At 37.0% G+C, this 26,446-nt stretch overlaps 1 protein-coding gene across 9 annotated transcripts in view; it reads right to left on the bottom strand.

Moving 5' to 3' along the window:
- Window positions 1-728: 728 nt before the first annotated feature.
- The window catches only part of ARHGAP21 (Rho GTPase activating protein 21), a 138,079-nt gene continuing 112,361 nt past the window's right edge, over window positions 729-26,446 (bottom strand). For 7 of the 9 annotated variants that reach the window (XM_030799012.1, XM_030799015.1, XM_030799014.1 and 4 more), the window contains 15 exons: window positions 23,610-23,646; window positions 21,269-21,394; window positions 19,939-20,223; window positions 17,244-17,308; window positions 16,746-16,882; window positions 16,036-16,178; window positions 15,188-15,343; window positions 15,016-15,094; window positions 14,409-14,482; window positions 14,242-14,331; window positions 8,841-8,966; window positions 8,621-8,662; window positions 8,200-8,305; window positions 6,274-6,305; window positions 729-3,216 (listed from right to left, as the gene is read on the bottom strand). In XM_030799012.1, coding sequence (XP_030654872.1) covers window positions 1,522-3,216; window positions 6,274-6,305; window positions 8,200-8,305; window positions 8,621-8,662; window positions 8,841-8,966; window positions 14,242-14,331; window positions 14,409-14,482; window positions 15,016-15,094; window positions 15,188-15,343; window positions 16,036-16,178; window positions 16,746-16,882; window positions 17,244-17,308; window positions 19,939-20,223; window positions 21,269-21,394; window positions 23,610-23,646 — 3,193 coding nt within the window. In that variant the 3' untranslated portion in view covers window positions 729-1,521. Of the gene's footprint in view, window positions 3,217-6,273; window positions 6,306-7,204; window positions 7,479-8,199; window positions 8,306-8,620; window positions 8,663-8,840; window positions 8,967-14,241; window positions 14,332-14,408; window positions 14,483-15,015; window positions 15,095-15,187; window positions 15,344-16,035; window positions 16,179-16,745; window positions 16,883-17,243; window positions 17,309-19,938; window positions 20,224-21,268; window positions 21,395-23,609; window positions 23,647-26,446 lie in introns of all 9 variants that reach the window. The other 2 variants (XR_004026809.1, XR_004026810.1) reach the window with 1 other exon arrangement.

Raw genomic sequence — 26,446 nt, 5'->3', positions numbered from 1 at the left:
TTGTACCTGAGCATTTGCATATTGAAAAATTTATTATAAATCACTTTCATTTTTCTTTTCTACTATAATAGGGGATTACAGTCTATATTATAACATACTGAATATAGTTATATTTAGATATATTATGAATTTCATTTCATGATGGTAAAGTGGATATTTCAAAATACTTTTAAGAAAGTGTCAGGTTTGACAGCTGAGAATCTCTGGATTTGATGCCTGTTAAGGTCCTTCTCAGCCTTAACAGTCTGAGATTTTTTTGTAACCATTACTTCCAACAACAGCTTTGTTCTATTTTGAAACTAGTGTGTGGCAGGCACTGTAAGTGGAACAATATCTCATTTAAATCTAATCACCCTTATAATAGGTAGTATTACTGTAACTGTTTATATGAGAAAACAAATTCAGAGAAGTTAAATAATGTGTTCAAGTTCACGTATCTAGGTACAGTTGGACTGACTCCAAACTCATGTTAGTTTCACTCATGAAAAGGTCATTAACATACATTACTTTACTTAGAAGAGTTAAATACTATCTGTCGACAAGTGAGGTTAGGCTAATGTAAGCATCTGTAAGAGTCTCTGCCCACCACAGCAAGAAAGAGGAGAAGATGGAATGTATAAATATAGTAGGTACCTTTTTAAAGGTAGGACCAATTAATCATGTAAGGTAGTTATAAATAGATGACATCTAAAAATATATCATCAGAATAAGTTTCAAGCCATGCAAAATTCACCAAAACAATTTTTATTTCCAGTGTTTAATTGGGTATGCACACAGGCATGACACAGGTTTGGATTCATTAAGTCCTCATGCAGAATTATATTCTTCTCGATAAAGAAGCCAGTTCCGTCCAGGATCCACTATCTACACACCTATGTTACAACATTTATATCAAATCTGGTATCTGAAGAAAAGATACACATTTAATATGTTCATTTAAGTTACGTATTTTACAGAAAGATTAAAAATTCAAGTCACACAAAACTCAAAAACTGTATTAAAAGTTTGAATATAAAACTCAGATCCACCTGGAATGACTAAAGAATGGAAATTCTGTATCCACCTGTGTTAAAACTGGTAAATGTAATGAAATTTGTTACCAATAAAACGCATTCATTTATTCAATGTAAGTTATCTAATTTTAACAATATGGCACCCTAAAAACCAACTGTATTTTTATGATGAGGCACTTTTGTTAGTGATGAAACCAAAAGAACAAATTTGCTGCACACTGATGCCAGCAATTTTCTTCAGTGATTTTAGGTATATGCTATGTAGTAAGTTGCAACAAATACCTTGCTCATTTGTATACAACTATCCAATATATTTTTAAATATATATATATATATGTTCTTCTGGCTGTAGTAATGCACTGTAAAGCTATTTCACAGTGCAAAATGATGAAACCAGCCCAAATGAAGGCTGCATAATAACAATTCTGAGATACAAGAAAATATTGACAGAGTTACTGGAACGTGTAACAGTAGTTTTTTTACTTGCTAGAGTGGACATAACCCCAGTTTAAAGACAGGGATGAAACTCTGCTTTATTGCCTGGGGTTTCAGACAGTTTATGAGGTTGGGCATTCGTTGCAGAACTAGCATTTTTGCTCACGTTCTGGAAGCTTTCTCCGTTTATTTGGTCAGGTGACTGTGGTGGTATGGAAAGAAGGGGCCTGTTTGTTGAAGCCAAGGTGCTGGAAGAACTGCCTGTGTCACAATGAAGAGACAAAGGTGTGTCGGTCTTGGCTATTCCTCGTGTGCTTGGGTTCTCTGTCTGGGGATCTCCGCTTTCTCCTCTGCTAAGGTCAGAGGTACTGGTGCGTAAGCGTTCCCTGGCCAGCCAGTCTGAGATGGAAAGGTCCTGGGCTGAGCATTTTGGTTTTAATCGGTTTACAGCTGAAAGTTCTGATTCTCTCTCCCCGCTCTGCTCATGCACTTTCCAAAAATTCAAAACGCTGATTTCAGTAGCATCTCTGTGCCCTCCTAGTGTATGTCTGCGCCGGATGCTTTTTCTTTTAGCAGTCTCGGCATTCACTTTGTGATTCCCTACTCCAAACATGTCATCTGCAGGGGCTCTGGGTCTCAGTTTTAACCGATCTGCTATTTTCGTTTTCCATGTGGGTTCCTGTTTTTCGGATTCGCCTCTGGTGGGTGTCAGTAAACTCCCAGTTGACTTTCCTTTTTTCATAACATCAAACACTTTAGTTAATGAAGGTGCTTCTTTCTCATTCTTGGCATCTCCTAGACTTCCACTATCTGACTTGAATCTAGCTGATTTTTTCCTGGAAAGAGTATCACATTCGATGAGTTTATGGGAACTGAAGAGCTGTCTCCGGCTATCTAAACTTGATGTTAAACTTCCCTCGGTGCAACTTAATTCACTTCCTTCAGAATTTCTCCGGCTGCTCTTAGTCACTTCTTGCAGTTTTCCTTGGAAAAGCCTCTCTGAAGTCAAGGCTGTGGGGAACACGGGAAACTCGCTCTCGCTGTCGGTTTCCACAGGCCGCCCTTCACTGATGAGTTCGCTTCTCTCGTCATCTGCCTCGTCCCCCTTACTCTCTGCCACAGATTGTACCTCAGGGCTCAGTCGACTGGAGTCCAGGCTAGTCAAGTATGTAGCAGACGATGTGGTGGAATAATCTGAGGTGATGGTGCTGACGTTGGCCAAAAACTCCCTATGTTTCGTTTCTGGACTGGTTGATTTCTTCATGGAAAACCTTGCCAGGGAGGCCTGGGAAGACGTGCTGAGCAAAGTGCCAGAGTCAGAGCCTGTCTCTTCAAGGTGGGAGGACTTCTGTGCCAGAAGTGACCTGGGGCTCTCTTTCAGGATGGCAAAGCGACAGCTGAGAGTTGGTGACTTGTTGTGTTTTGAGTTGTGTGGTGGTGAGGGTTCTTCGGAAGGCATGCTCTCTTTTCCTAGTGATATCTTTTCATCTTTTGTCGTGCTGGGATCTTTCCTAGTGCTGTTTTCTTTGGCAATGATGATCTTCTGTTTTCTGCCCAGCGTCCCACTTTCTTTTTTGGACTCCTCTTTAGTATCATTGTGACACTGTTCCACATTTTCTTTCTTAAAAAACACGTTGTCCAGTTCATCTTCTGAGCTGCTAGGCTGTGCTTTTTCTTTTGGCTTCTTCCTCTTGCGACTAGCGGCTGCAAAGATGGAGGACACAAGCAGTTCCCTGCTATACTGATCCTTTCCAGATCCCCAAGAACCCTGGGAAGCAAGAGAGAAGAAAGACTCTGAGCATAAGAATGCAGCTGAGTTCATTTTCTGACAAGCTTGTCTCCCAAATATTTCTTATCAAATTATATCTACTAAAGCTCTGGAAGCATTAACAGTGCAATTAGCTTGTTTTTAATACCTCTTTTTACCTTGGACCAAAGTCAAATTTTTATTTAATGAGTCCAATTTCTTGCCTCGTGGTATTTAACTGCCAAGCCACAGCTCATACACATCTGCCTTTCAGGAAAATAGTCTGTGCTTAGTGCCGATTCCTATCAAAATCCCCCAAACACCTGACCTTCCCTCCTTCCACAGTGCCCAGGCATTCTTCACTTCCTTCATTTGGAACAGAGGCATGGGATAGGTTAAACAATATTGTGACATGGTCAAACATCATATTCTGATATAGGTTACTAAATGTTTATGACTGACTTTAATTTTTCTAATTACAGGTACCACACGACATAGATACTGTATCAGATAAGCTCATTGAGATAAGGGAACTCTGGTCTTCCATTAGTTCATTCTGGCAGGATCTTCAAGGATCTGCCTTAGTAAATCAGGTTGGTAATGTCTTCATTTATCTCAAGGTAACAACGGAATTAGAATATTCAAAAAACAGGCCAGGCGTGGTGGCTCATGCCTGTAATCCCAGCACTTTGGGAGGCCGAGGCGGGCAGACTGCTCGAGCCCAGAAGTTCGAGACCAGCCTAGGGAACATGGTGAAGCCGTCTCTACAAAAAATTAACTGGGCATGGTGGCACGCACCTGTGGTCCTGGCTACTTGGGAGGCCAAGGTCAGAGGATCACCTGAGCCTGGGGAAGTCGAGGCTGCAGTGAGGCATGAGGGTACCATTGCACTCCAGCCTGGGTGACAGAGTGAGAACCCATCCCAGGAAGGTAGAAAGGAAAGATCAATTAACATAAGTACAATTAAAACCTTACCACAGAAACACTGTAGTGCACTGTTATTGGGAAAGTTATTTGCTATGTATAATGGGTTCTTTTAAAAAAAATTTTTTAAGATGGAGTTTCACCATATTGCCCAGGCTGGTCTAGAAGCCTTAGTCTCAAGCTATCCTCCCACCTCAGCCTCCCAAAGTGCCAGGATTTACAGGCATGAGCCACTGCATCTAGATATAATAGGTTCTTGATTGCAACTATTAGTTTGTTCCTAAATATCTGCTGGTTTACCACACACTTTTTAAGACAAGCAGGTAGGCAGGAGGTATGCTGAGTAATAGAAGCAGATAGTATATTTCTCTATTGCCTACAAATCTTAGACAAGTTAAAACTGCTCTATTTAAAGTCTTAAAGTAAAAATTTAGGCTGTTCTATCAAAGAATTCACCAAGATGAAATCACAGATGAACAGAACTTTGTTTTTATAAGTTATAAAGACTTTCATAATTATCCAGCACATTTCTAATGGTTATTTACATTTCCCCCCATTGTGCTGAAGACTGTAGGGGATAATGGTTGTGACTGGGCTCTCAATTGGGAGACCTTGGTGTCCATCCTCTCTAGCTTGCTGGGTACGAGCAAGGGATTCACTTTTAAACATCTCAATTCCGTGGCGAGAAGCAATTAGATTACACTGTCTTTCAGATTTCCTTAAGGTTCTCTTTACAATTCTATGATCATATATGTGTTGAGGCAAATTACTCTACTTTTCTACAGAGACTGTTAGAAGTAGTTAATCATGTCATTGGGATATCTACTATATTACAGGCATGGCATAACACCACTATGGATAAGAAGAAAAGGCTACTGTAATAATAGGTTAAGAAAAATGCATCTACAGAAGGGAAAAGCAGGGATTTCAAACAGGTAAATCTCATCTGCTGGCAATAGAGTTAAGGAAACTGTTCTAGATTAAAGAAGTCTAAAGAGATTTGACAAAGAAATGCAAGGAATGATCCTTGACTGCATTCTGTCTAAGGAAGTAAAGAATATTACTGGGACAATCTGTATAAAAACTGCACATTAGATAATAATGTGTTGTACTTACCTTAGTTTCCTGAGTATGAAAATTACACTGTAATTATATAGGAGAATGTCCCAGTTCTCTGGTGATACATGCTGAAGTATTTAGAAGTAGTGTTATCTCTACAAGTAACTATCAAATGATTCAGAACAAAAGTGTGAATTTACAACTAATGAATCTAGGGTAAAGGATTTGGGTGCTATTATTCTAGCAGCTTTTCTGTAGGTTTAACATTTTTCAAGATAAAAAGCTGGGCAAAAAGATGAACATCACAAGTAATAGAGACATGATAAAACATTTTTGTAAGAATTATAATTTAATCCTATGGAGTCCTATTATGATATTTAAACATGATATGTAAAATTCATGTCTCATTACAAAACATAACAATGTTTTAAGAAGTCTGACAATTCCAGTTGCTACTGCCTCAACAGAGCAAAATTTAGATCCACTGACACGACAAAAAACTTTCTAAGAACTATAAACATCCCACAAACTACTCAAAAAGTTGTGTAATTGAGGGAACACAGATTGTGTAAAAATATTATTAAAAAAACTAGTGATTTCACTGAAAAGGCAAGACTATACTGTTTGTAAAAATGCATAACAAAAAATTGATAATATTTCTGAAATATTTACAGATGATATGATGTTTGGGATTTGTGTAAAGATGGTCCTAGAGGGAGGGAAGCAGGTGGTGTACAGAGCAAAGGGAGTTGGCCGAGTGCTGATAATTATTGGAGATGAAGATGGGTGCAGGGAGGCTTCTCATTTTATTATTCACTTCTGTATATGTTAGGACCTAATTTTCACATTAAAGAATGCCTTAGTTCTTTTTATTATGCTAAAACTGCACAATGAGAAGAATATGAACTTTTGAGTTCTTATTTCAACTCAAAATCTAGTATTCTTCTATCATATATTGTTTTAGGAATTAATTTTTTGATTATACTTTGTTGCTCTGTCTCATTAGACACAGGAATGCATTTGTGTATCAACCGTAACAATCAGCCAAAAAACAATTCCCCCCTAAAATATTTCAAATTGTATGAAATAATTTACCTTAGATTTTGTTGAGTCACTAGTAGCTGAATCTGTGAAAAGTTAAATAAAACATGGTCAGTATTAGCCAATCTTTACTGCTTTCCACAAACAATGCAAAACTTATGGAAAGACAGGCACAGAACAAATGTGAAAGCAAAACTCAAAACAATAGAACACAGTGGATAGTCAGAGCTCACAAAGATGCAAGCTGCACCACAGAAAGCCACCGCCATGAAAGGATGCTGTGAATTGTAGGCAGAACCAGCTCAATGATAGAAATGGCAAAGGAGCCCTGTGCTAAACAAAAACAGAAATACTCATGTTTATTAGATTTTCTAAATATTAAATCTAGCAATAAAGAAGCTTCAGGACAGTGTAATAATTTTTTTTTAATGTACCACATCCTGTATCTGATACTGATACACAATGTAGAACTTTTAAGAGTGTTGGCCGCCCTAGCTACAATTGAGACACTCATACTGGCATGTTTATGTTGATTTTTGTCAGACTTAAATTTTCTAAGCATTATGCTGTATGCGTATAGATGCAAAAGAGGCATTAAGATAATCTTGCTTCCAGGTCACTTTGGTTTTATATTAAATAATGTTTATCTTTGTGCTTCAGACCCCAGTTCCATAGCAGTGCAGTGAGGGATCCTTTTGACTAGTTTGGTTAAATTGCTACCAGTTTTGCAATTATCTATTAACAAATGCTATTATGGAAATGGAAAAATGGAGACCATAATTTTACTGTCTGGCAAAAACTCAGATTATACAATTATAAAGAGGGTAGGAAGGGGCTAGCAATATTCAGGATAATACCAATTTTGCAGTTTCATCTTTCAACATTAGGGAAATTGGTTTTCAGAATTAATGAGCTGAGCCCCATGCCACGCCCCTTTTAACACATGGCTAAATGCTTTATGACTTTAAGAACTGGTAGACCATACCATGCTATTTCTCCTCAGGGTCTGCTTCAGAAATAACAAGAAACAGCAGAAAAACTTTTAAGAAAGTAGTATTGATCTGTTTACAATAATCTTAAGAGAAACTTTACACCACAGATCAACTATGTTTGCATTTACAAGAATCGGGGGTTTCTGCAGACAAGGCAGCTACAGTGTGGACAACAGTCCTCCTTCTTCCTACAGTTCCAGCTGTCCATCAGGGACATCACAGAATCCACTAGTGACATTACCGTGTGATAGACTCCTCCCACTTCGCCTGTTCAACATCAGTATAGATTTGCCTGTGTCAATAAGAGCTGAAAAAACCCTTTAGGACTAAAACAAGAACTAGAGACAAAGGGAGAACATTGTGTAAAACAACATGCTAGATTAGTGCAACAGTTTGGCAGGAGAAAGTTTTCATCAAAAGAGCCTAGAAGAACTAATACTTAACCAAGCATTAGGGTGGCAACAGGAAACAGAAGAAAATAAATGTCAAATAGGCTGGCTTTTTACTGTGACAAATAATACACTGTATTTATGAAAATGGTGCCCATTACCAGTTCAACAGATTTAACTTGCTGCTTTTAAACAGAACTCCTGGCTCAAGAATAAGAACTACTTATACAGCCCAGATCATACTTTCTGCCATCACAGCAACCACATACTCAGTAGCATATATCTGTTTTACCTTGTGATGACTATTACATGGAAACTGTGAATTAAAAAAAAAAAAAAAAAACAGTGGTTTGCATGCTCATTTCCCTCATAGTTCCATTCTGACAAACATTACAACTGCATGCACTGCCAATGGCATTAGAGTCACTGGAAGATAATTCAGATCAATTGGAAAAGGAAGATTAAGGTTTTTTATTAGTAGAAAGGAAGAGAAAAAGAAAAAAATCACAAGTAACAATTCACTATGATTGATTTGCTCTTTCATATTATAAGAATGTAGCTTTCAGCCTAAAGGTCAAGACTGCCCAGGCAAGAGTTACCTGATACATCTCCTGGGGAGACTCCTGTCCTTCCAATGTTGGTGAGTAAATGATCTATGTTTGGCACTGGCTGGGAGTCTACTGTGCTTTCCTCCTGCACTGTTGTCTATGGTTAATAAACAAAGATCTCTTCATCATCTCTTCAAAGATACTTTCTTTAAAATTTAAACAACATTTAGTAAAAGACACATTACTAAGTAAAGCACCTGTGCTTAATGTTTTTACATTGTTTACGCATAATTAACTGCAAAATAAGCACCATACTTGTATATTCATTAGATCAGAAACTGAGCTAGAGACCTGCTTCCGGGGCGCAAAGCGGACAATAGCATACAAAGCAAGAAGTTGACATTGTTGGCGCGCCAGGATCTTGTGTCCCAAATGAAACCACTGAGTACAAATGCTGACAGACAATACTTACAAGAGGCTCTTCAGCACCTTCTTCTGTGAAAAACCAGTCATGCTAAAATTTAAAAAAGGTGAGAAGAGAAATTAAACAAGCCTTTAAATATACCGAGATCTTGGAGGATAGTATAGAAAAAGGGTAATTTTCTTGGGGAAAAATATTACAACCAATCTCTGACCAAATAGCGGCTGCCCGTGAAAATGAATTTTCGTGCAGAGATGAAGCATGAACTTACGTGCTGGATGAGCGTTTCTACGATCTTGTACTGGTCAGGCATGTGGGTGACCATGTGAGTCATGTTGTCTTCTGATGTTCGAACAAGGGTGGGACCAAACACTATTGCTAGGTTTCTTGGTTCCATCTGAAAGAAAAGATGATACTGGGAAATACCAGAATTTTTCTTAAGGAAGTAGGCTGAAATTCCCATTGTAGGATTTTTGATGAAAAAGAATAAACAGAACAATGGCCTTGATGTAGACTAAAAAAATAATGCTTTCTAGCAAGATTTTCTTTTTTGAGACAAGGTCTCACTTTCACCCAGGCTGCAGTGCAGTGGCATGATCACAGCTTACTGCACTCTCGATAGAATCTTATTATGTTGCCAAGGCAGGTCTCGAAAATCCTGGCCTCAAGCAGTTCTCCAGCCTCAGCTTCCCAAAGTGCTTTGATTCCAAGTGTCAGCCTCAAGTGGCCTAGTTAGGATTTTCAAAGCAGATGAGTACAAAACGTTTTTTCTGCATTAATGATAATGTGCAATGCATAATTAGCATTCATTTTTTTCCAAGAAGCCTTTGATTGAAAACAACTGATTTGGTTCAAAACGAGGGTTACCAAAGCTGGATTAACTGATAAAAATGTTAAAATCAAAGGAAAAAAAACTTGCAAAAGATTACAGGCACACCTGTAGTCCCAGCACTTTGGGGGACCGAGTCAGGTGGATTGCTTGAGCCCAGGAGTTCAAGACCTCATCTCTACTAAAAATAAATTAGCCAGGCATGATGGTGTGTGCATGTAGTCCCAGCTACTCTGGAGGCTGAGGTGGGAGCAGGTCGAGGTTGCAGCCTGGGCGACAGAGTGAAGAAAGACCCTGTTTGAAGAAAAAAAGAAAAAAAACAAAAAACTCCCTCCCCTTGAGAAATGAAAAGTGGAAGAAGTGCTTAAAGATACATGAAAGGTTACAGATTTTCCCTCTAGTACATCAAAATCACTAATGTGTAAACACCCAATGTTTGGAAATATTATTTCTGACCAATTTTTACTTGAAACCAATCTTCTGAAGCTACATTAATTTCCATATTTAGTATTCCTTAATTATCAGATTTGTCAAAAGTATATATCTTTTGTTTTTCCTTCATTAAATCTTATAGTGTCTGATATATTTTGAATTCAGTATTTGATTAAAATAACTTTAATCAACCCTAATAACATCCCAGGAGGGTAAAACTCACTGCCAAACTCAAAAAGCCAAACTGGAAAAAAAAGAAAAGCAACTGCTGCACACCTAACTAGTGTAGCACACACATAACGACACCATCAGTGCAGAGGAATAAGAAGAAATTGTGTTGAAGTCAGGATTTTTGTGCAGAGGAATAAGAAGAAATTGTGTTGAAGTCAGGATTTTTCGAGAGAGTTGGCTTGGTAGAAAGAAACTATGTGTGGGAAAGATGTACTTAAAACTAGGCACCCAGAAATGTTTCTGGTCTCCCTCTAGAATATGTACTCATCCTACTCTTAAATCTGTGCTGGTGTTGGTGGCTCAAAAAAACAGAAGTCTACCATCTCAAATGCCTTATATAAAATTTTTACTGGACTCTAGACTATGATTTATGTTTTTAGACTAATGATAACATACATTACTATTTATATGTATACACCGTAATATTTTATCTGGGTAAACAGTTTCAGCTGGTTCCTACATAAAACTGGTAGAATAGTCTAGAGTTTATTCATAAATTTAAAAATTCTATTTTTCTTGAAAGATATTCCATAAAATATCATACCCCTTCTTCAAGATTCAGTGTAATTATATATTTTTTTTCTTTTCATTTAAGTTCCTTTCTTTTTTTTTATTATTATTATACTTTAGGTTTTAGGGTACATGTGCACAATGTGCAGGTTTGTTACATATGTATCCATGTGCCATGTTGGTTTGCTGCACCCATTAACTCATCATTTAGCATTAGGTATATCCCTAATGCTGTCCCTCCCCGCTCCCCCCAACCCACAGCAGTCCCCGGAGTGTGATGTTCCCCTTCCTGTGTCCATGAGTTCTCATTGTTCAATTCCCACCTATGAGTGAGAACATGCGGTGTTTGGTTTTTTTGTCCTTGCGATAGTTTACTGAGAATGATGTTTTCCAGTTTCATCCATGTCCCTACAAAGGACATGAACTCATCATTTTTTATGGCTGCATAGTATTCCATGGTGTATATGTGCCGTATTTTCTTAATCCAGTCTATCGCTGTTGGACATTTGGGTTGGTTCCAAGTCTTTGCTATTGTGAATAGTGCCGCAGCAAACATACGTGTGCATTAGTTTTTTTTTTTTTTTGAGACGGAGTCTCGCTCTGTCGCCCAGGCTGGAGTGCAGTGGCGCAATCTCAGCTCACTGCAAGCTCTGCCTCCCAGGTTCACGCCATTCTCCTGCCTCAGCCTCTCTGAGTAGCTGGGACTACAGGCACCTGCCACCATGCCCGGCTAATTTTTTTGTATTTTTAGTAGAGACAGGGTTTCACCGTGGTCTCGATCTCCTGACCTCATGATCCGCCCGCCTCAGCCTCCCAAAGTGCTGGGATTACAAGCGTGAGCCACCGCGCCCGGCCCGCATGTGTCTTTATAGCAGCATGATTTATAGTCCTTTGGGTATATACCCAGTAATGGGATGGCTGGGTCAAATGGTATTTCTAGTTGTAGATCCCTGAGGAATCGCCACACTGACTTCCACAATGGTTGAACTAGTTTACAGTTCCACCAACAGTGTAAAAGTGTTCCTATTTCTCCACAGCCTCTCCAGCACCTGTTGTTTCCTGACTTTTTAATGATCGCTATTCTAACTGGTGTGAGATGGTATCTCATTGTGGTTTTGATTTGCATTTCTCTGATGGCCAGTGATGATGAGCATTTTTTCATGTGTTTTTTGGCTGCACAAATGTCTTCTTTAGAGAAGTGTCTGTTCATGTCCAAAAATCCTCAATAAAATACTGGCAAACCGAATCCAGCAGCACATCAAAAAGCTTATACACCATGATCGAGTGGGCTTCATCCCTGGGATGCAAGGCTGGTTTAACATACGCAAATCAATAAATGTAATCCAGCATATAAACAGAACCAAAGACAAAAACCACATGATTATCTCAATAGATGCAGAAAAGGCCTTTGACAAAATTCAACAACCCTTCATGCTAAAAACTCTCAATAAATTAGGTATTGATGGGACATATCTCAAAATAATAAGAGCTATCTATGACAAACCCACAGCCAATATCATACTGAATGGGCAAAAACTGGAAGCATTCCCTCTGAAAACTGGCACAAGACAGGGATGCCCTCTCTCACTACTCCTATTCAACATAGTGCTGGAAGTTCTGGCCAGGGCAATCAGGCAGGAGAAGGAAATAAAAGGGTATTCAATTAGGAAAAGAGGAAGTCAAATTGTCCCTGTTTGCAGATGACATGATTGTATATCTAGAAAACCCCATTGTCTCAGCCCAAAATCTCCTTAAGCTGATAAGCAACTTCAGCAAAGTCTCAGGATACAAAATCAATGTACAAAAATCACAAGCGTTCTTGTACACCAATAACAGACAAACAGAGAGCCAAATCATGAGTGAATTCCCATTCACAATTGCTTCAAAGAGAATAAAATACCTAGGAATCCAACTTACAAGGGATGTGAAGGACCTCTTCAAGGAGAGCTACAAACCACTGTTCAATGAAATAAAAGAGGATACAAACAAATGGAAGAACATTCCATGCTTCATGGATTGGAAGAATCAATAACATGAAAATGGCCATACTGCCCAAGGTAATTTATAGATTCAATGCCATCCCCATCAAGCTACCAATGACTTTCTTCACAGAATTGGAAAAAACTACTTTAAAGTTCATATGGAACCAAAAAAGAGCCCGCATCGCCAAGTCAATCCTAAGCCAAAAGAACAAAGCTGGAGGTATCACGCTACCTGACTTCAAACTATACTACAAGGCTACAGTAACCAAAACAGCATGGTACTGGTACCACAACAGAGACATAGATCAATGGAACAGTGTAATTATATTAAAGACACAAAAAATTCTTCAGTAAAGACCTATGCTAAAGATTAATTCAGTACTTTCTAAATTAACTAGACCAACAGTAAATCCTAACACGCAGCAAAACTGATGAATGATGTAATAGATTTCAGGAAATACTGAAATTAATTAGAGACTATTTCAGCTACAATTATATTGAAAACTCTTTGGCTTGTACAATATGAATTTCTGGAAACAGTCTAGGCTTTCATTTCCTTTTTCTTTTTTTTTTCTTTTTAACCATTTTGTAGCCCTATCACTATGGAGGAAATTGAGCACCTAAAGGAAGTAAGCTTCTTGATTTACAGGTAATAGAGGTGACACTCTTCTCATAATCAATCCTTACAACTTCCAGAACATGCACAGCCACTAAACTGATCTATCTTTCTCTACCTTAAGGAAAAATCACTCAGAAAAGAGCGTCAGCAATATTCCTGAGCTTATGGTATTCTTATATTTTCTTCCCCAGAAATTAAAACGACTGTTTCAGTACTTTAAGAAGTAATGCCCTTGAGTTAGAAAATCATCATTTTACAATCTCTGATGATATAATGGATTTAGGCAATAATCATCAAAAAACTAAGTTAAGATTACAACCTGTCAACCAAATACCATGTGTAGACCTTGTTTGGATATTGACTTAAGCAAATAACCCTATAAAGACACTTTTACAATCAAGAAAAACTGAATGGGGCTGGGCATGGTGGTTCATGCCTATAATCCCAGCACTTTGGTAGGCAGGTGAATTGCTTGAGGCCAGAAGTTTGAGACCAGCTGAACTGCTTGAGCCCAGAAGTTTGAGACCAGCCTGGGCAACATGGTGAGACCCTGTCTCTAATACAATTTAAAAAAAAAAAATAAAAACTGAATGTGAACTGAATATTAGACAATATAAAGAATATATTTTGTTGTGTTTGACAAAGAAAATGTGGTGGTGTTAAAAGGAATGAAAATGACTTATCTGTTTATATCTGTTTTCCCTGTATTCTATTTGGCCTTTTGACTGTTGTTGCGCATGCATATGTTACCTCTTCAAAATATTGATATACAGCTAAGAAATCAGAGAAGTAAAATTTCTGACTTTTTCATTTTTCTTACTGAATAACCATAAAAGAAATCTTTTAAAATATCCTTTTAAAATGGTGATATCCTTTTAAAATGGTGACAACTGGTATTTTGGGATCTTTTGCTTTTAAAAACAATTTTAAGAAGGACTTACCCAGTTTGATGTTGAATTTTTGATGTTGAATTACAAACTTTTATTGAGTATTTGGCATGAAGTAATGAAGCATATCTTTTAAACTAAAGCCACTAAAAGTACATTTCTTCAATAAGCATTTTACATACCTTATTTTTTTCTGAATTTTCTGCCACTGTCTTCAGATGAGCTGAAAGGAACTTAAGTGTTTCATAATGATGTTCAGGCAAATCGTGAATCTGAAACAGATTATTTTCACGATGGATTTAGAGGCTGAATTTTAGTTGTATCCCCAAAAATATAAAATAATACCTACTAGTCTTTTTAATGTTTTCAGACGATCTAGAGGATCTTCTTTACGATTAGCTTCAATAAAATCAGCATATTTATCTGACGACAAGAACAATAAAACAAATTGATCTTAAATTGCCTAGGTGAATTGTAATCTAGTTTCCCTTTAAGGATCAATTTTAAACCACAACATAGGAAAGATTTCTACATAGTCTTTGAAATGTAGATCTCTAAAATGTAAGTTCCCTGCAAGAACCATCCTATATTTACACAGCCTGTCCATTCCTCCCCCACCCTCCAACAACATCTAGTAAAGTGTCTTACATGGCACTTAAATACTTGGCTTGACTGAAAAAACATTTTTCTACTCATTGTACCTTATGATGTCAGAAGCCATTTGACTGGAAATAATAATATTAAGAAACAATAATTAATTTGGCTGCAAACATGTATGAACAAGATAATACATATTTCGCTTAACCTAAATAACTTTTATGTTTTTAATATATGAGGGAGAACTAAATAAAGCCTCCTGTTTCCTTTGACCAAGACATTTTGTCCTGGTTCAATTTAATATTTTATGGTTTTCCAGTTGTAACTTGAACCATTTCCTTTCATGGGAGTTAACTCACCATTTGTGAAGAGAGGCTCAGGGAGTTTTCTGAAGAAGGATTTTAGTAAACTGCTTATCACATTCAAATCTCGCCATTTCTAGGTGTACAAAATAGAAATATAGTATTTTCATATCCAATTCCACCAAAGGGGAAAAAAAAAAGGATCAGTTATTCAAATAAGCAAACTTACATCATCTTGTATATCAATATCAGCCATTCCCTTGTTGAGTTCTTCTTGCATACTTGAGATGGCTGCATTATTTCCAGGAACTCTATAAATACCTGTATATTCAAGACCTCTTTCTTCAACTAATTTGCAACATATGTCAACTATTAATGGAATATACTGCAAAACAAGAAATAAACATTTTATTTAATGCAGCACAAATGTTTAGTAGTTGTATATCACAGCTAAAATGCCCCTTTCATCCAAAAAGAAACATAAATTGCTGTTATGTAATATAAAGAATACAGACATTATAGATCTGGGAATAGATAAAACCTGCAAGAGATATTTGAGACAGTAAGAAGAGAATAGACCGAGAGAAAGAGAGGGATCCCCAGAGAGATAACATTATAACAAGGAAGTAAGAACAGGTGAAGAGAATGTGGAAACCGTTCTGCTGAATGAAGAGATAAGAGGAGGAGGAGAGAGTAGTATCAATTCATGATACGAATCCTAGCATGGGTGTTTTAAACATATGCACATACATTTACATGTATTATACTTTCTTAATCAGGTTCTTGTTCTCATCCTTGTTTTAAGATGCTAAAAGCAGAAACACACACGATTTGAAGATGAATTCTTACCGACCATTTCAGACAAATTCCTAACAGTTGAATAATTATTCAATTTCAGAGTCAATACATTAGAAAAAAAGCATTACAGGTCAGAAATACTTAGGGAAACTAAGGTCTGCTATGAAGAGGAAAATAGATTGACAGTCTCTGTTGTCTGAAAGGCTATATACTCAGATCCCATTATAATCAAAACTGAATTAACGACTTGAGGAAATCCGGTGGGCTGGTGTCTCCTACCCGATTAGTATGAGCTGGTGGGCAGTCATCTAGTCGGACGCCGAAAGTTCCTGTAGCAGTTGGCTTTTTCTCAAATGTCTTTCTCATAAGATTTGGAATGCCTTTTCTCCATGTGCCTTTGTCTTTTGGGGGACTGGTATCATCTTTTGATTGCCAGTCAAAATAAAACAACATAATAAAATGGAAATGAGTGTCTAAATCATGACTTTAAAAACACTTTATCAATGTTTACATAAATCCAAGTCCTGTAATATAAATAATACATCCTATATTTAACAAAAATATGTTCTCTTCCATATAACTTTTACTTCATTCTTTTATAATGCATGCTATAATTTTCTTTAAAACAGCAAAAAAAAAAAAAAAAAAAATAGAATCAGTGGGTCATCTTTATCGTGAGACTTCAACAAAGGGAAAAATAATAGTTTTATTTCAAAATGATAGGACCTGAATCCTCCAAGTCATTTAAATTTGTAATGTCTCTGATTTAAGTATTTTTGTATTTTCCCTCACTTCCTCTTTATAATGAAGCTGGTGTTTTGGACCTCACAAAGGGAAAGGCCCAATGAGCCCAGACCAAGCCTACTATGAATTTTGAGCTAGTTGACATGGGGCCTGGTCAGTAGAAATGGTACAGAAAACATAAACGTGCCTCTACGATGTCAGTTTTAAATCATCATATTTATTTGTTAGAAAGCTAACATCAATACCTTTACTGAGAAGTTTCCTTTCCGACTCTTCCTTCGGGGAGTGTGGGCTTTGAGTCTTTGGCTCTGATTTAGCACCAAGCAAAGTTTGCCTGATGCTGAGACTCTGGCGAGGTGTTTTTGGCAACGGTTCTGCTTTGCTGTTCAAGGAAATGACATTTGTTAACAATTACAGTAATCCCCCTCTATCTATGGTTTCAGTTACCCATGGTAAGCCACGGTATGAAAATATTAACTGGAAAATTCTTGGAATAAACAATTCATAAGCTTTCAATTTTGTAGTCCTGCCCAGAATAAGAATCATCCTTTCATCCAGAGTAGCCACACTGTATACACTACCCGCCCATTACTATATGGGAAAAAATATAGTGTGGAGAGGATTTGGTACTGTCTGCAGTTTCAAGCATCCACTGGGGGTCTTGGACTGTATCTTTGCAAATAAGGGGGATGACTGTACTGATTTTATATCCAAATTAACTGCAGGCAAGGTGGGATTCTCACCTCATCAGATTGTTGTATTCTTTTATTCTTCGACTAATTAGATCCCTGTTAGTGACTCCAGTGTCCTACAGAATAAAGTAAAATCAGAAAATCAATTCTAAACATAAATAAGTGATCCCTACTTTTTTGAGGCTTTCTGTTGTACTGCTTTGCTTATTTAACACAAACACTACTATCATCTGTTCTCAGTGGAGCTGTTTCAAAGCTACTATTCAACATCACCGTGTGACAAATGTTCCAAGTGCCTCCCAACATTGCCAAAGGATTTTGTTTCTTTTCTGTATCCATGCAATACCTAGGATAGTACCAGCAAGTAACATGTGTTCAATACTTACCGAATTGATCTGTCCATTTAAAATAAATGACTAGGAAGCAGCCAGTGTTTTCTCTAATACCAGAAAGAACGATCAGCATTTAAGAAATATACGTGTAAGTGATTTTTCTTTAAAAAGAAAAATAATATAGGTGGATGAAAGATGAAAACAGACTGCCAGAATTTGTTAGTGACTAATTTTTAAGGACAGTGAAACCAAGGATCAACTACTATCACAAGTGGCAGTTACATTATCAGAAGACAAAAAAGAGAAAAGCTCAAAATTTGCTTGATGTTTTTTTTAACCTCTGTGAGTCAACTTGTATGAAATGCTATATGGTAAACCCAGAGTTGACCATAAAGTGATCCTTTTTTTCCTATTCATTCCAATTATACATTGATATTGACTGGGGTTCTCAATTTTTTTTAACCTGCCTCGTTTTGATTATAGTGAGTGATGATACAGTTTACAAAGAATAGTCTTTAAATATGGGAGTAAGTTATCTTGAATTTAAATAGACTCTTCCAACTTATCAGCTGAGAAGATCGTATGATTAAGATCTAGAATAAGACTGCCTGGATTTAAATCCTACCCCTGATGCTTAAGTCACTGTGTGACCTTAGGGAAATTATTTAGCCTCTCTTTGCCACAGTTGCCTTATTTGTAGAATGGTGGTGATGATAATAGGACACATTCATATGGTTGCTGAGATTAATGCATGTAAAACGTTTAAAATAGTATCTGCCATATGGTATGTGCTCAGTGAATTATTGTTTTCTCATCTATAAAACTGGGGAAAATACTTGTGTACCTGTGTCTTAAGATTAGATGGTGATGATAATAGCTCACATTAAGTAAATGTTTATTACTTGGCATTCTTCATATGCATTATCTCATTCAATCCTCCAAACAGCCACTATGTGTCACAGAACAACTCATCTGAAGGAGTTTTAACAATGACAGTCTACTGCCTGAGACAATGCCTGACGCATAGTAGGTGCCTGTTACACAGAACTCCTCTGAACTATAACTTAAACCTGAAATCCACATCTAAGTTCTTATTCTCCCTGTTTATTTTGCAAAAATTCAGGTGTGATGCTCTCTGTATAGCGGGTAGTTGTACAACATAGGTTGCACTGATAAAGATCTGGTGTTATTTTTAACCACAAACAAGGCAGAGTGTAAACTACCAAAGGAAAAAAGCACACTTTTCCTATGGTATACGTTTTAATACTTTGAATTGGATATAATGGAAATGACTAAATTAGAACGTAATTTGCATAAGTTCACATTTAATGTAGGCATTCCTGAGTATTAAAAGAGAACTTTGTGCCCCTTTTTTGGTTATAATAAATAGGCATGAAAAGTGAGAACACAGTAAAGAAAAAACTGTGTTAATGATAAGAAAATACTTGAGCAAATGCTGACTTAATCACTGCTAGATTTGGTTAAGTTTATAGTTATACATACTTTAAAAACTATCTTTACTATTTAAATTCCTACTGTAAAAATACCTTGATGATCATAAGCTGCAAATTCTCAAATCCCTAAACACTGTTCTGCATGAAAAAGAAAAGCTGGGCCAGGCACGGTGACTCATGCCTGTAATCCCAGCACTTTGGGAGGCCGAGGTGGGCAGATCACGAGGTCAGGAGATCGAGACCATCCTAGCTAACACAGTGAAACCCCATCACTACTAAAAATACAAAAAATTATCCGGGCATGGTGACGGCTGCCTGTTGTCCCAACTACTGGGGAAGCTAAGGCAGGAGAATGGCGAATGGCGTGAACCCGGGAGGCGGGGCTTGCAGTGAGTCGAGATCGCGCCACTGCACTCCAGCCGGGCGACAGAGCAAGACTCAGTTTCAAAACAAACAAACAAACAAAAGCTGACTTACGCTTTTTGAAAATGCAAGTTTTCTTATAAACTAATTATTGTGTGACAGTAGGCTATATCATATTCTTGACTGTATAGTTCTATTAACAAAAATCATCAGTATCACTCTGCATTTATATAGTTATTTATACTGGTAAGTATTTTTACTATAACTTAAGCCCTACAACAATCCTGTCTTTGAAAGATGGAAATGGATCTGGAATAACTTGGTCACAAACAACCAGGACTAGGAAGGTAGTTCATTGCTTCTGAGGAGGTATACAGAATATATAAATAACCTATTTTTCTAGTTCAGTGATGGTGATTTTCCAATATGTGAAAATAATATAAAAAAGTATGTTTGAGTTTTCCTTTTCATCAACTGTTTTACATGAAAATAGCATATTATAATTTTTTATAAAAATGATATATCATATTCCTTAGATCTTTGTAAGAAAGTGTTGTGAAAGAGTCAGATTTCTCCAGCATTCCTTTGAACACCCACCTCTTCGTTTAGGTTGCTGCTCTCCTGGATCCTCTTGATCCAAGCTAACATATCATCTCTGTCTTCAGCCTGAAACAGGCATTCGCAGTCGGACGTGGTGAGTCGAAACACATTTTTCCTCTTGGTCTCACTGTAAGAGATGTCTATCAAGCAAGCATTAACACTGATGGGCTGCTCTTCCTCAGACGGAGTCGTCTGCTCTCTTTTATCTTTGTACAGGTAAAGTGAATGACCCCGAAGGACAACGTACATCTGTTTCCATGGCCGAATACTTCCACCAACTCGCTAGAAAACATGCGACAGTTCATTAAACCTGAAATCATTAATAGTCAATATTTGGCTAAATCTTTGTGACAGGATAAGCACATTAAGCAACACCCTTCCTCTGCATTTACATATAACTAGTGTAGCAGGTGGCAGATTTAGCTCACTACATAATTGTGAGGAGAGGAAGGATAAAAATTGTGGAGCTAAACTGAGTTAGGCAGTGTATTCATATCAAAGTCAAGGACAATGAAATCCCAACTTTAGCTGGGAAGGCAATATGAACAAAGCTAATCAAATAAAATAAATGTAGCAAAATATATCAAAAACAGTAACGGAATAGAAAATTTAAAAATCAGTCCAAAAAACCTTTTGAGTGAAAGACTTACGTCTCAGAGCACACAAATGACAGATACTGCAGGAGTTCTCAAACAATTGTATACATAACTAATTAACAGAGTTCATCAACTTTATATGGCTAAGCAACTCTATCCACATCCAAAGTGAGTTTTCTTAAAATTTTTAAACTCTTCTGACAGCATTAAAATGTTCTTATATATAAGCTGTCCAAATATTATAGAAACTCTTCATGGCAAAGTCTTTTTCTGTTGAAATCTACTGGATGCATATATTGATATTTTTATATTTAACTTAATGTTTTTAAAATAAAATGAAACAAAGTTATACAGGTAATTTAAAATAAACTAAGAGACGTAAAAATTTAAAACTGAATTGCCACTTCCTAAAGGACAATGGAATAACCCATTGCTAATAAACTAATAAGAAAAGCAGAGTTCCTTTTTAAATACTTTGATTTCCTGTTTACATTGCCGAAACGTAAGACAATATATTCTACATGTAGCTGTTACACAGGACAAAAAGTACTAAATTAATGCAATAATTAGAATTTTAAGGAATACTTTTTTTAATGTAGAAAAATCTATTTATAAATGGTTTTTTTCACTCTTTAATCTGGATATCATGCCATTTTATGTATACAGGCTTTATGGTTTATTTGTCAGGGTCTGCATTTCTGACACTCAGGGTGGCTTAGAAAATACACTACCTTGCCCTTATCAGTGACAAGGGGTCGGAAATGGAGCCACCCTTCCTTGGCAGCATCACTGAAGACCTCTGAGGAAGAATCTTTTCTGGACCCAGAGTCTTCCGATGACTTTTGGCTGTCTGGGATCTATAGAAAAGACCAAGAAAACAGTAAAATGTCAGCATTTTCCTTTATAAATACTTGCACATGGAAACTGCTTTGTGAAAAACTCTTATGTTTCAAGTGAAGGGCTATTTTTGAAAAATCCTAACTTTATATTTTTAAAAATATCTAGTCTCGTTTAAAAAATGTGAATTATCATTTTTTAACCATTAAAAATAACAAATCGTGTAATTTTCCTGTTCTTATTAGTTCACATTTTAGTGAAAAATGAGAAAATGATCGGTTTGTGATTTATGTCATTTGAAGAATGAAAACGGCAAGATGCAACAACGAATGGCTGAGAAGCAGCTAGAAACTGGTAATGCTGTGGCGGGCTTCTCTGAAGAAATAATATTTTGTAGAAATCTGGAGGAAAAATAAGAAGCCAGCCATAAAAGGTCAGAGGGAAGAGAAGTTTGGTGAGAATGCATAGCTAATGACTGTATATCATCATTATCACTTTAAATGTTCACTGATTAATGTGATCAACAAACAGCTAATTCTAGATCATTAAGGGTCTTTTAGGCCATGGTAGGAAATGTGAAAGAAGCATTAAGTGATGAATCGGGGGAGTAACTGATCACCCAGTTCAAAGCTCACTCTGAGTACTCTGTCAAGAGTGGATTCTAAAGGCACACGCATGAAAGGAGCTGTGACTATAGGAATCCAGGTGAGAAATGACGGCAGCTTGGATTTATGTAGTATAGGTGAAGACAGGAAGATTCAGGGTAGTCTGGAATTGATATGGGGGAGAGTGAAAAAGAAGTCTGGAATTGATATGGGGGAGAGTGAAAAAGAAGAAACAGGGCCAGTTCTGAAATACTTGGCTTCATCAAGAAGGTGAATGGAAGTGAACTTACTGAGATGGGGAAAACTAAGGGATAACGAGGTCTGGGGGTAACTGGGGTCTAATCATAATGTAAACCTTGAGTTGCTGATTAAACATCCAAGTGATGGCAGCTGACACGAGCTGCAGTTCAGGAAGGAGGTCAAGGATAGCCATGTAAACTTGGGAGACCTCTGCATAAGATCACTGAGGAAATCAGGGTAGATAAAGAAGGGTCAGAACAACTCTAGGCATTCCAACATTCAAATATTAGGTGGAGCAAAAGAGCCTGCAGAGGGGATGGAGAAGTAGTCTTTCAGTTAGAAGGAAGAGTAGGAAAGTGTGGCAAGATGGAAGCCAGCAGAAGAAAGTGTTTCAGGAAGGGAGCCAGAAATTGCGTTGAATACCAGCGAGGGCTCAAGGAAGTTAAAAACCAAGGTTAACCATTAGTTTCGGAACCTGAATGTCAGTGTTGTTCTGATGTGTGTGAGCTGAGAAGAAGTAGAAACTATAGTTTTTTCAAGGGGTTCTGCTGTGAAAAGGAGTAGCGAATAAAGCAGGATGTGGATTCCAGGAAGGTTTCTATTTTAATGTAGGAAACAACATGGGTGCAGACAACAGTGAGTGAACCAGTCAATGTTAAAATGGTGACTGTGCAGAAGGGCACTGCAAGAGAATCCAAAGAAGTGTGGGGGTTGGTTTTTAATAGGATAATGGTACAAGCACAGCAATATTTATGGTTAAGAATAAGGAAGGCAGCAAGTGTGGGTATAAAGGCAGGGGACTGGCTGGGGATGGTGGCCCACACCTGTAATCCCAGCAATTTGGGAGGCCAAGGCGGGCAGATCACCTGAAGTCAGGAGTTCGAGACCAGCCTGGCCAACATGACAAAACCCCGTCTCTACTAAAAATACAAAAATTAGCCAGGCATGGCAGGCGCCTGTAATCTCAGCTACTTGGGAGGCTGAGGCAGGAGAATCGCTTGAACCCAGGAGGTGGAGGTTGAAAAAGGCAGGGATATTTTTGGAGATGGTAAATAAGGAAATTCCTGTCTAATAGTTTCTATGTTTTCAGGGAAGTACAAGGGGACGGAGAAGAGAGAGAACAGGGGTGGGGTGGGGGGTGTTGGGGGAAAGCCACGAAATAATGTCCAGGATAGAAAAGCATACAACAAAATACAAAAAGGACTGCTGGGCAGTTAGATTTCTGGCCTTGAACTGATAAAGTCAGAAAAATCAGCACAATGTGTATCGAGTATTACATACTTACAGAATAAAAGGTTATAATATTTAAATATTAAATGTCTACTGAGTAAAAGAAGTACTTCTCTATGAAGAGATAAACTAAGGTAAGTAGAAACACTCTAATACCAACCTTGATTCCCTTCAGACTAGATACGTGCTTAAAGGACCTGTTGGGGAAAAAATATACGAATATTTTCAGTAAGTGCAAAAAAAACCTTAAAGATGTAAGAATAATTTGAATGTTACAATTAATCTTTCAATAATAATCTGACATTTCATCATTATCATGTTAAATGTCCACTATTCAATGCAAGAGAAAAAAAAGCTAATTTTATAAAAAATGTTCCACTTAATAATTAAAACTTTCTTAATTGATCTGGTAAATTAAAATTGTTTCTGCTTAAAGTGTGGGATTTTCTTTTTTTTTTTTTTATCAAAGAAAAAGCTACTCAGGCTGAACACTGGGTTTTATGTTATTAGTTAACTGTAGCTACAATGCTATATTAAGGATTTCCATGATGTTAATTATGATCAGTAAGCAGTTGCCATTAGCAGCCAGCTTCAGGGAGATGCTCCCTGTCATCTCCACTCATCCTGCTGGTGGATACCCTGAACCGGAAATGTGGCAGGGAGGGCGCAGTTACAGACAGTCCTGGCCTTTCACTCTTCTACTCCAACCACGTTATGACTGCTTTCAAAAAGAAGGACAACTGTTGCCACTGAAAAGGCTTAGCGCTTCAGGAGACAGGTTCATGTTAAAATAATCGAAAATAATTTAACTTTTATTAAGGGACAATAAACTTTCTTTAAACTCAAAATTCATTTAAGAAACTTAGAGTTTTAAGATGTTACTAAAGGTGTCACTGTTTTCTCCTCTCAGAAACCTCCCCCTCAAACAACAACGTAATCAGAAACAGATATGCAAACTCAATCTTCAACTATATCAGAAGACACTGTAACTCTGAACTACACTATATAAAGGGTGGCTAACTGCAGTGAAGTAAACAATGGATACAGGAAGAAAGAAGAGGGCACCGATTACTTGCAGATCTCAAAACTGCACTACATTGATTTCTGAGAGACTGAAACCAACCATCCCTTGTTTGGAACAATGGAAAATAGTGTGCTGAAGCTGGTGACAGGAGCCTCATTTGTTACCATGGAGTATCAGAGGAGAATGAGGAAACATACAGTCCTGCCATGTTTGCAGGAAACAGTGTGTAGTTGGTGTAGGGTGTGGTAGACTCTGAAATAACGGCGGTTTTTGATATCTTATAATGAGGAAGAAATAAAGGCTAAAATAGCTCACAAATCCAACCCTGTATCTTTAGGAAAATTCCTGCTAGCCTGGAAGCAAGCCCTGCTAGCCTCACACAAACCTCCCTCAAGTAGCTGCTCCAGAAAGAACTAATTTTATTGGAATATAAAGAATAACCAAATGGAAACCTCAGAGGACTGTAGGCAAAGGTAACAAAAAAGACAAATAGTTCTTTAACATAAGGTTCAGTATCATAAAGATGTCAGTATTCCCCAAGTTAATTTATAAATTGATCATTGTATCAATGAAAATGTACATAAGAATTCAAGAACTAGAAAATCTGATTTTAAGGTTCAAATACTAAAATAAAAATAGCCAGGAGAATTCTGAAAAAACAAAATAATGACGGATAATAGCCTTACCAGGTAAGACGGACATTATAAAACTACCATAATTAATAGAACCTGGTGTACATTAATATACAGATAAATCAACTGAAAAGAGCCCCCAAATTAAATACATATGACTTAGTATATAATAAAGATGATGTATCATCGGTGGGAAAAGGATGACATTCAACAGGTGCTTTTGGGATGACAAAGATATTAGAAAATGTAAAGTTGTCTCTTTATCTAATTTGAATAAATTAATTCCAGATGAGTCAAAGTTGTAAGTTTGCAAAAAAATAAAAATAAAAAACATAAATTTTGTCATACTTCTGGAGTAGTGACAGAATTTTTTGATACAATATGACTCAAAATTCCAAGGCCACAAGTATTTCCTAAATTTAGCCACAGAAAAAATTTTAAATATTTTTGCATGGTTTAAAAAAGATGAAAAATATTGAATTAGGAAAGACTTGCAACACATCACAGAAAAATGTTAGCTTCCTTTATATAAAAAGGATGCAGAAGTCAGAAGAATCCGTAGAAAATAATCAAAAAATACAAAAAATCAGTTCACAGAAGAATATAAATATCTTAAATATACGAAATGGTGTTCAACTGCTAAGTGTCAAATTAAAACTGCAATATGCCATTATAATAATTAAAAATACATGTATCAAAGTAAACAATACACTGTGTTAGAGTGTAACAGCAGAGGCTTTTGTATATTGTTGGTGGGAATGTGGTTTGGTATAATTTTTATGGACAGCAATTAACAATAGATATTAAAATTAAAAATATGGCAAGCCGAGGTGGGTGGATCACCTGAGGTCAGGAGTTTGAGACCAGCCTGACCAACATGGTGAAACCCGGTGTCTACTAAAATACAAACTTAGGTGGCACATGTCTGTAATCCCAGCTACTTGGGAGGCTGACGCAGGAGAATCGCTTGAACCCAGGAGGTGGAGGTTGCAGTGAGCCGAGATCGCGCCATTGCACTCCAGCCTGGGCAACAAGAGCAAAACTGTCTCAAAAATAAATAAATTTTTAAAATAAATAAAAACACACATGCCCTTTGATGTTAAGAATCCTGTTTTCAATTATATTTATTCACATGTGTGCTAGCTGAACTATGTACAAATATAGTCAATGAAGTATTTGTGATAGCATAAGATTTGATCAATATAAATGTCTGTTAATATAGAGTATTGGTTAAGTATATTATGGTATAAACTATTCAATGGAAAATTAAAAAATCATGAAACAGCATGAGCCAGGACTATATGCATTTAAGGATCTCTAAGATCGGTGTCTATACCATGT

Source organism: Nomascus leucogenys, chromosome 18 (assembly GCF_006542625.1).
Source record: "Nomascus leucogenys isolate Asia chromosome 18, Asia_NLE_v1, whole genome shotgun sequence".
Classification (NCBI taxonomy): Eukaryota; Metazoa; Chordata; class Mammalia; order Primates; family Hylobatidae; genus Nomascus; species Nomascus leucogenys.
This window is presented reverse-complemented; position numbering and strand designations above follow the sequence as displayed.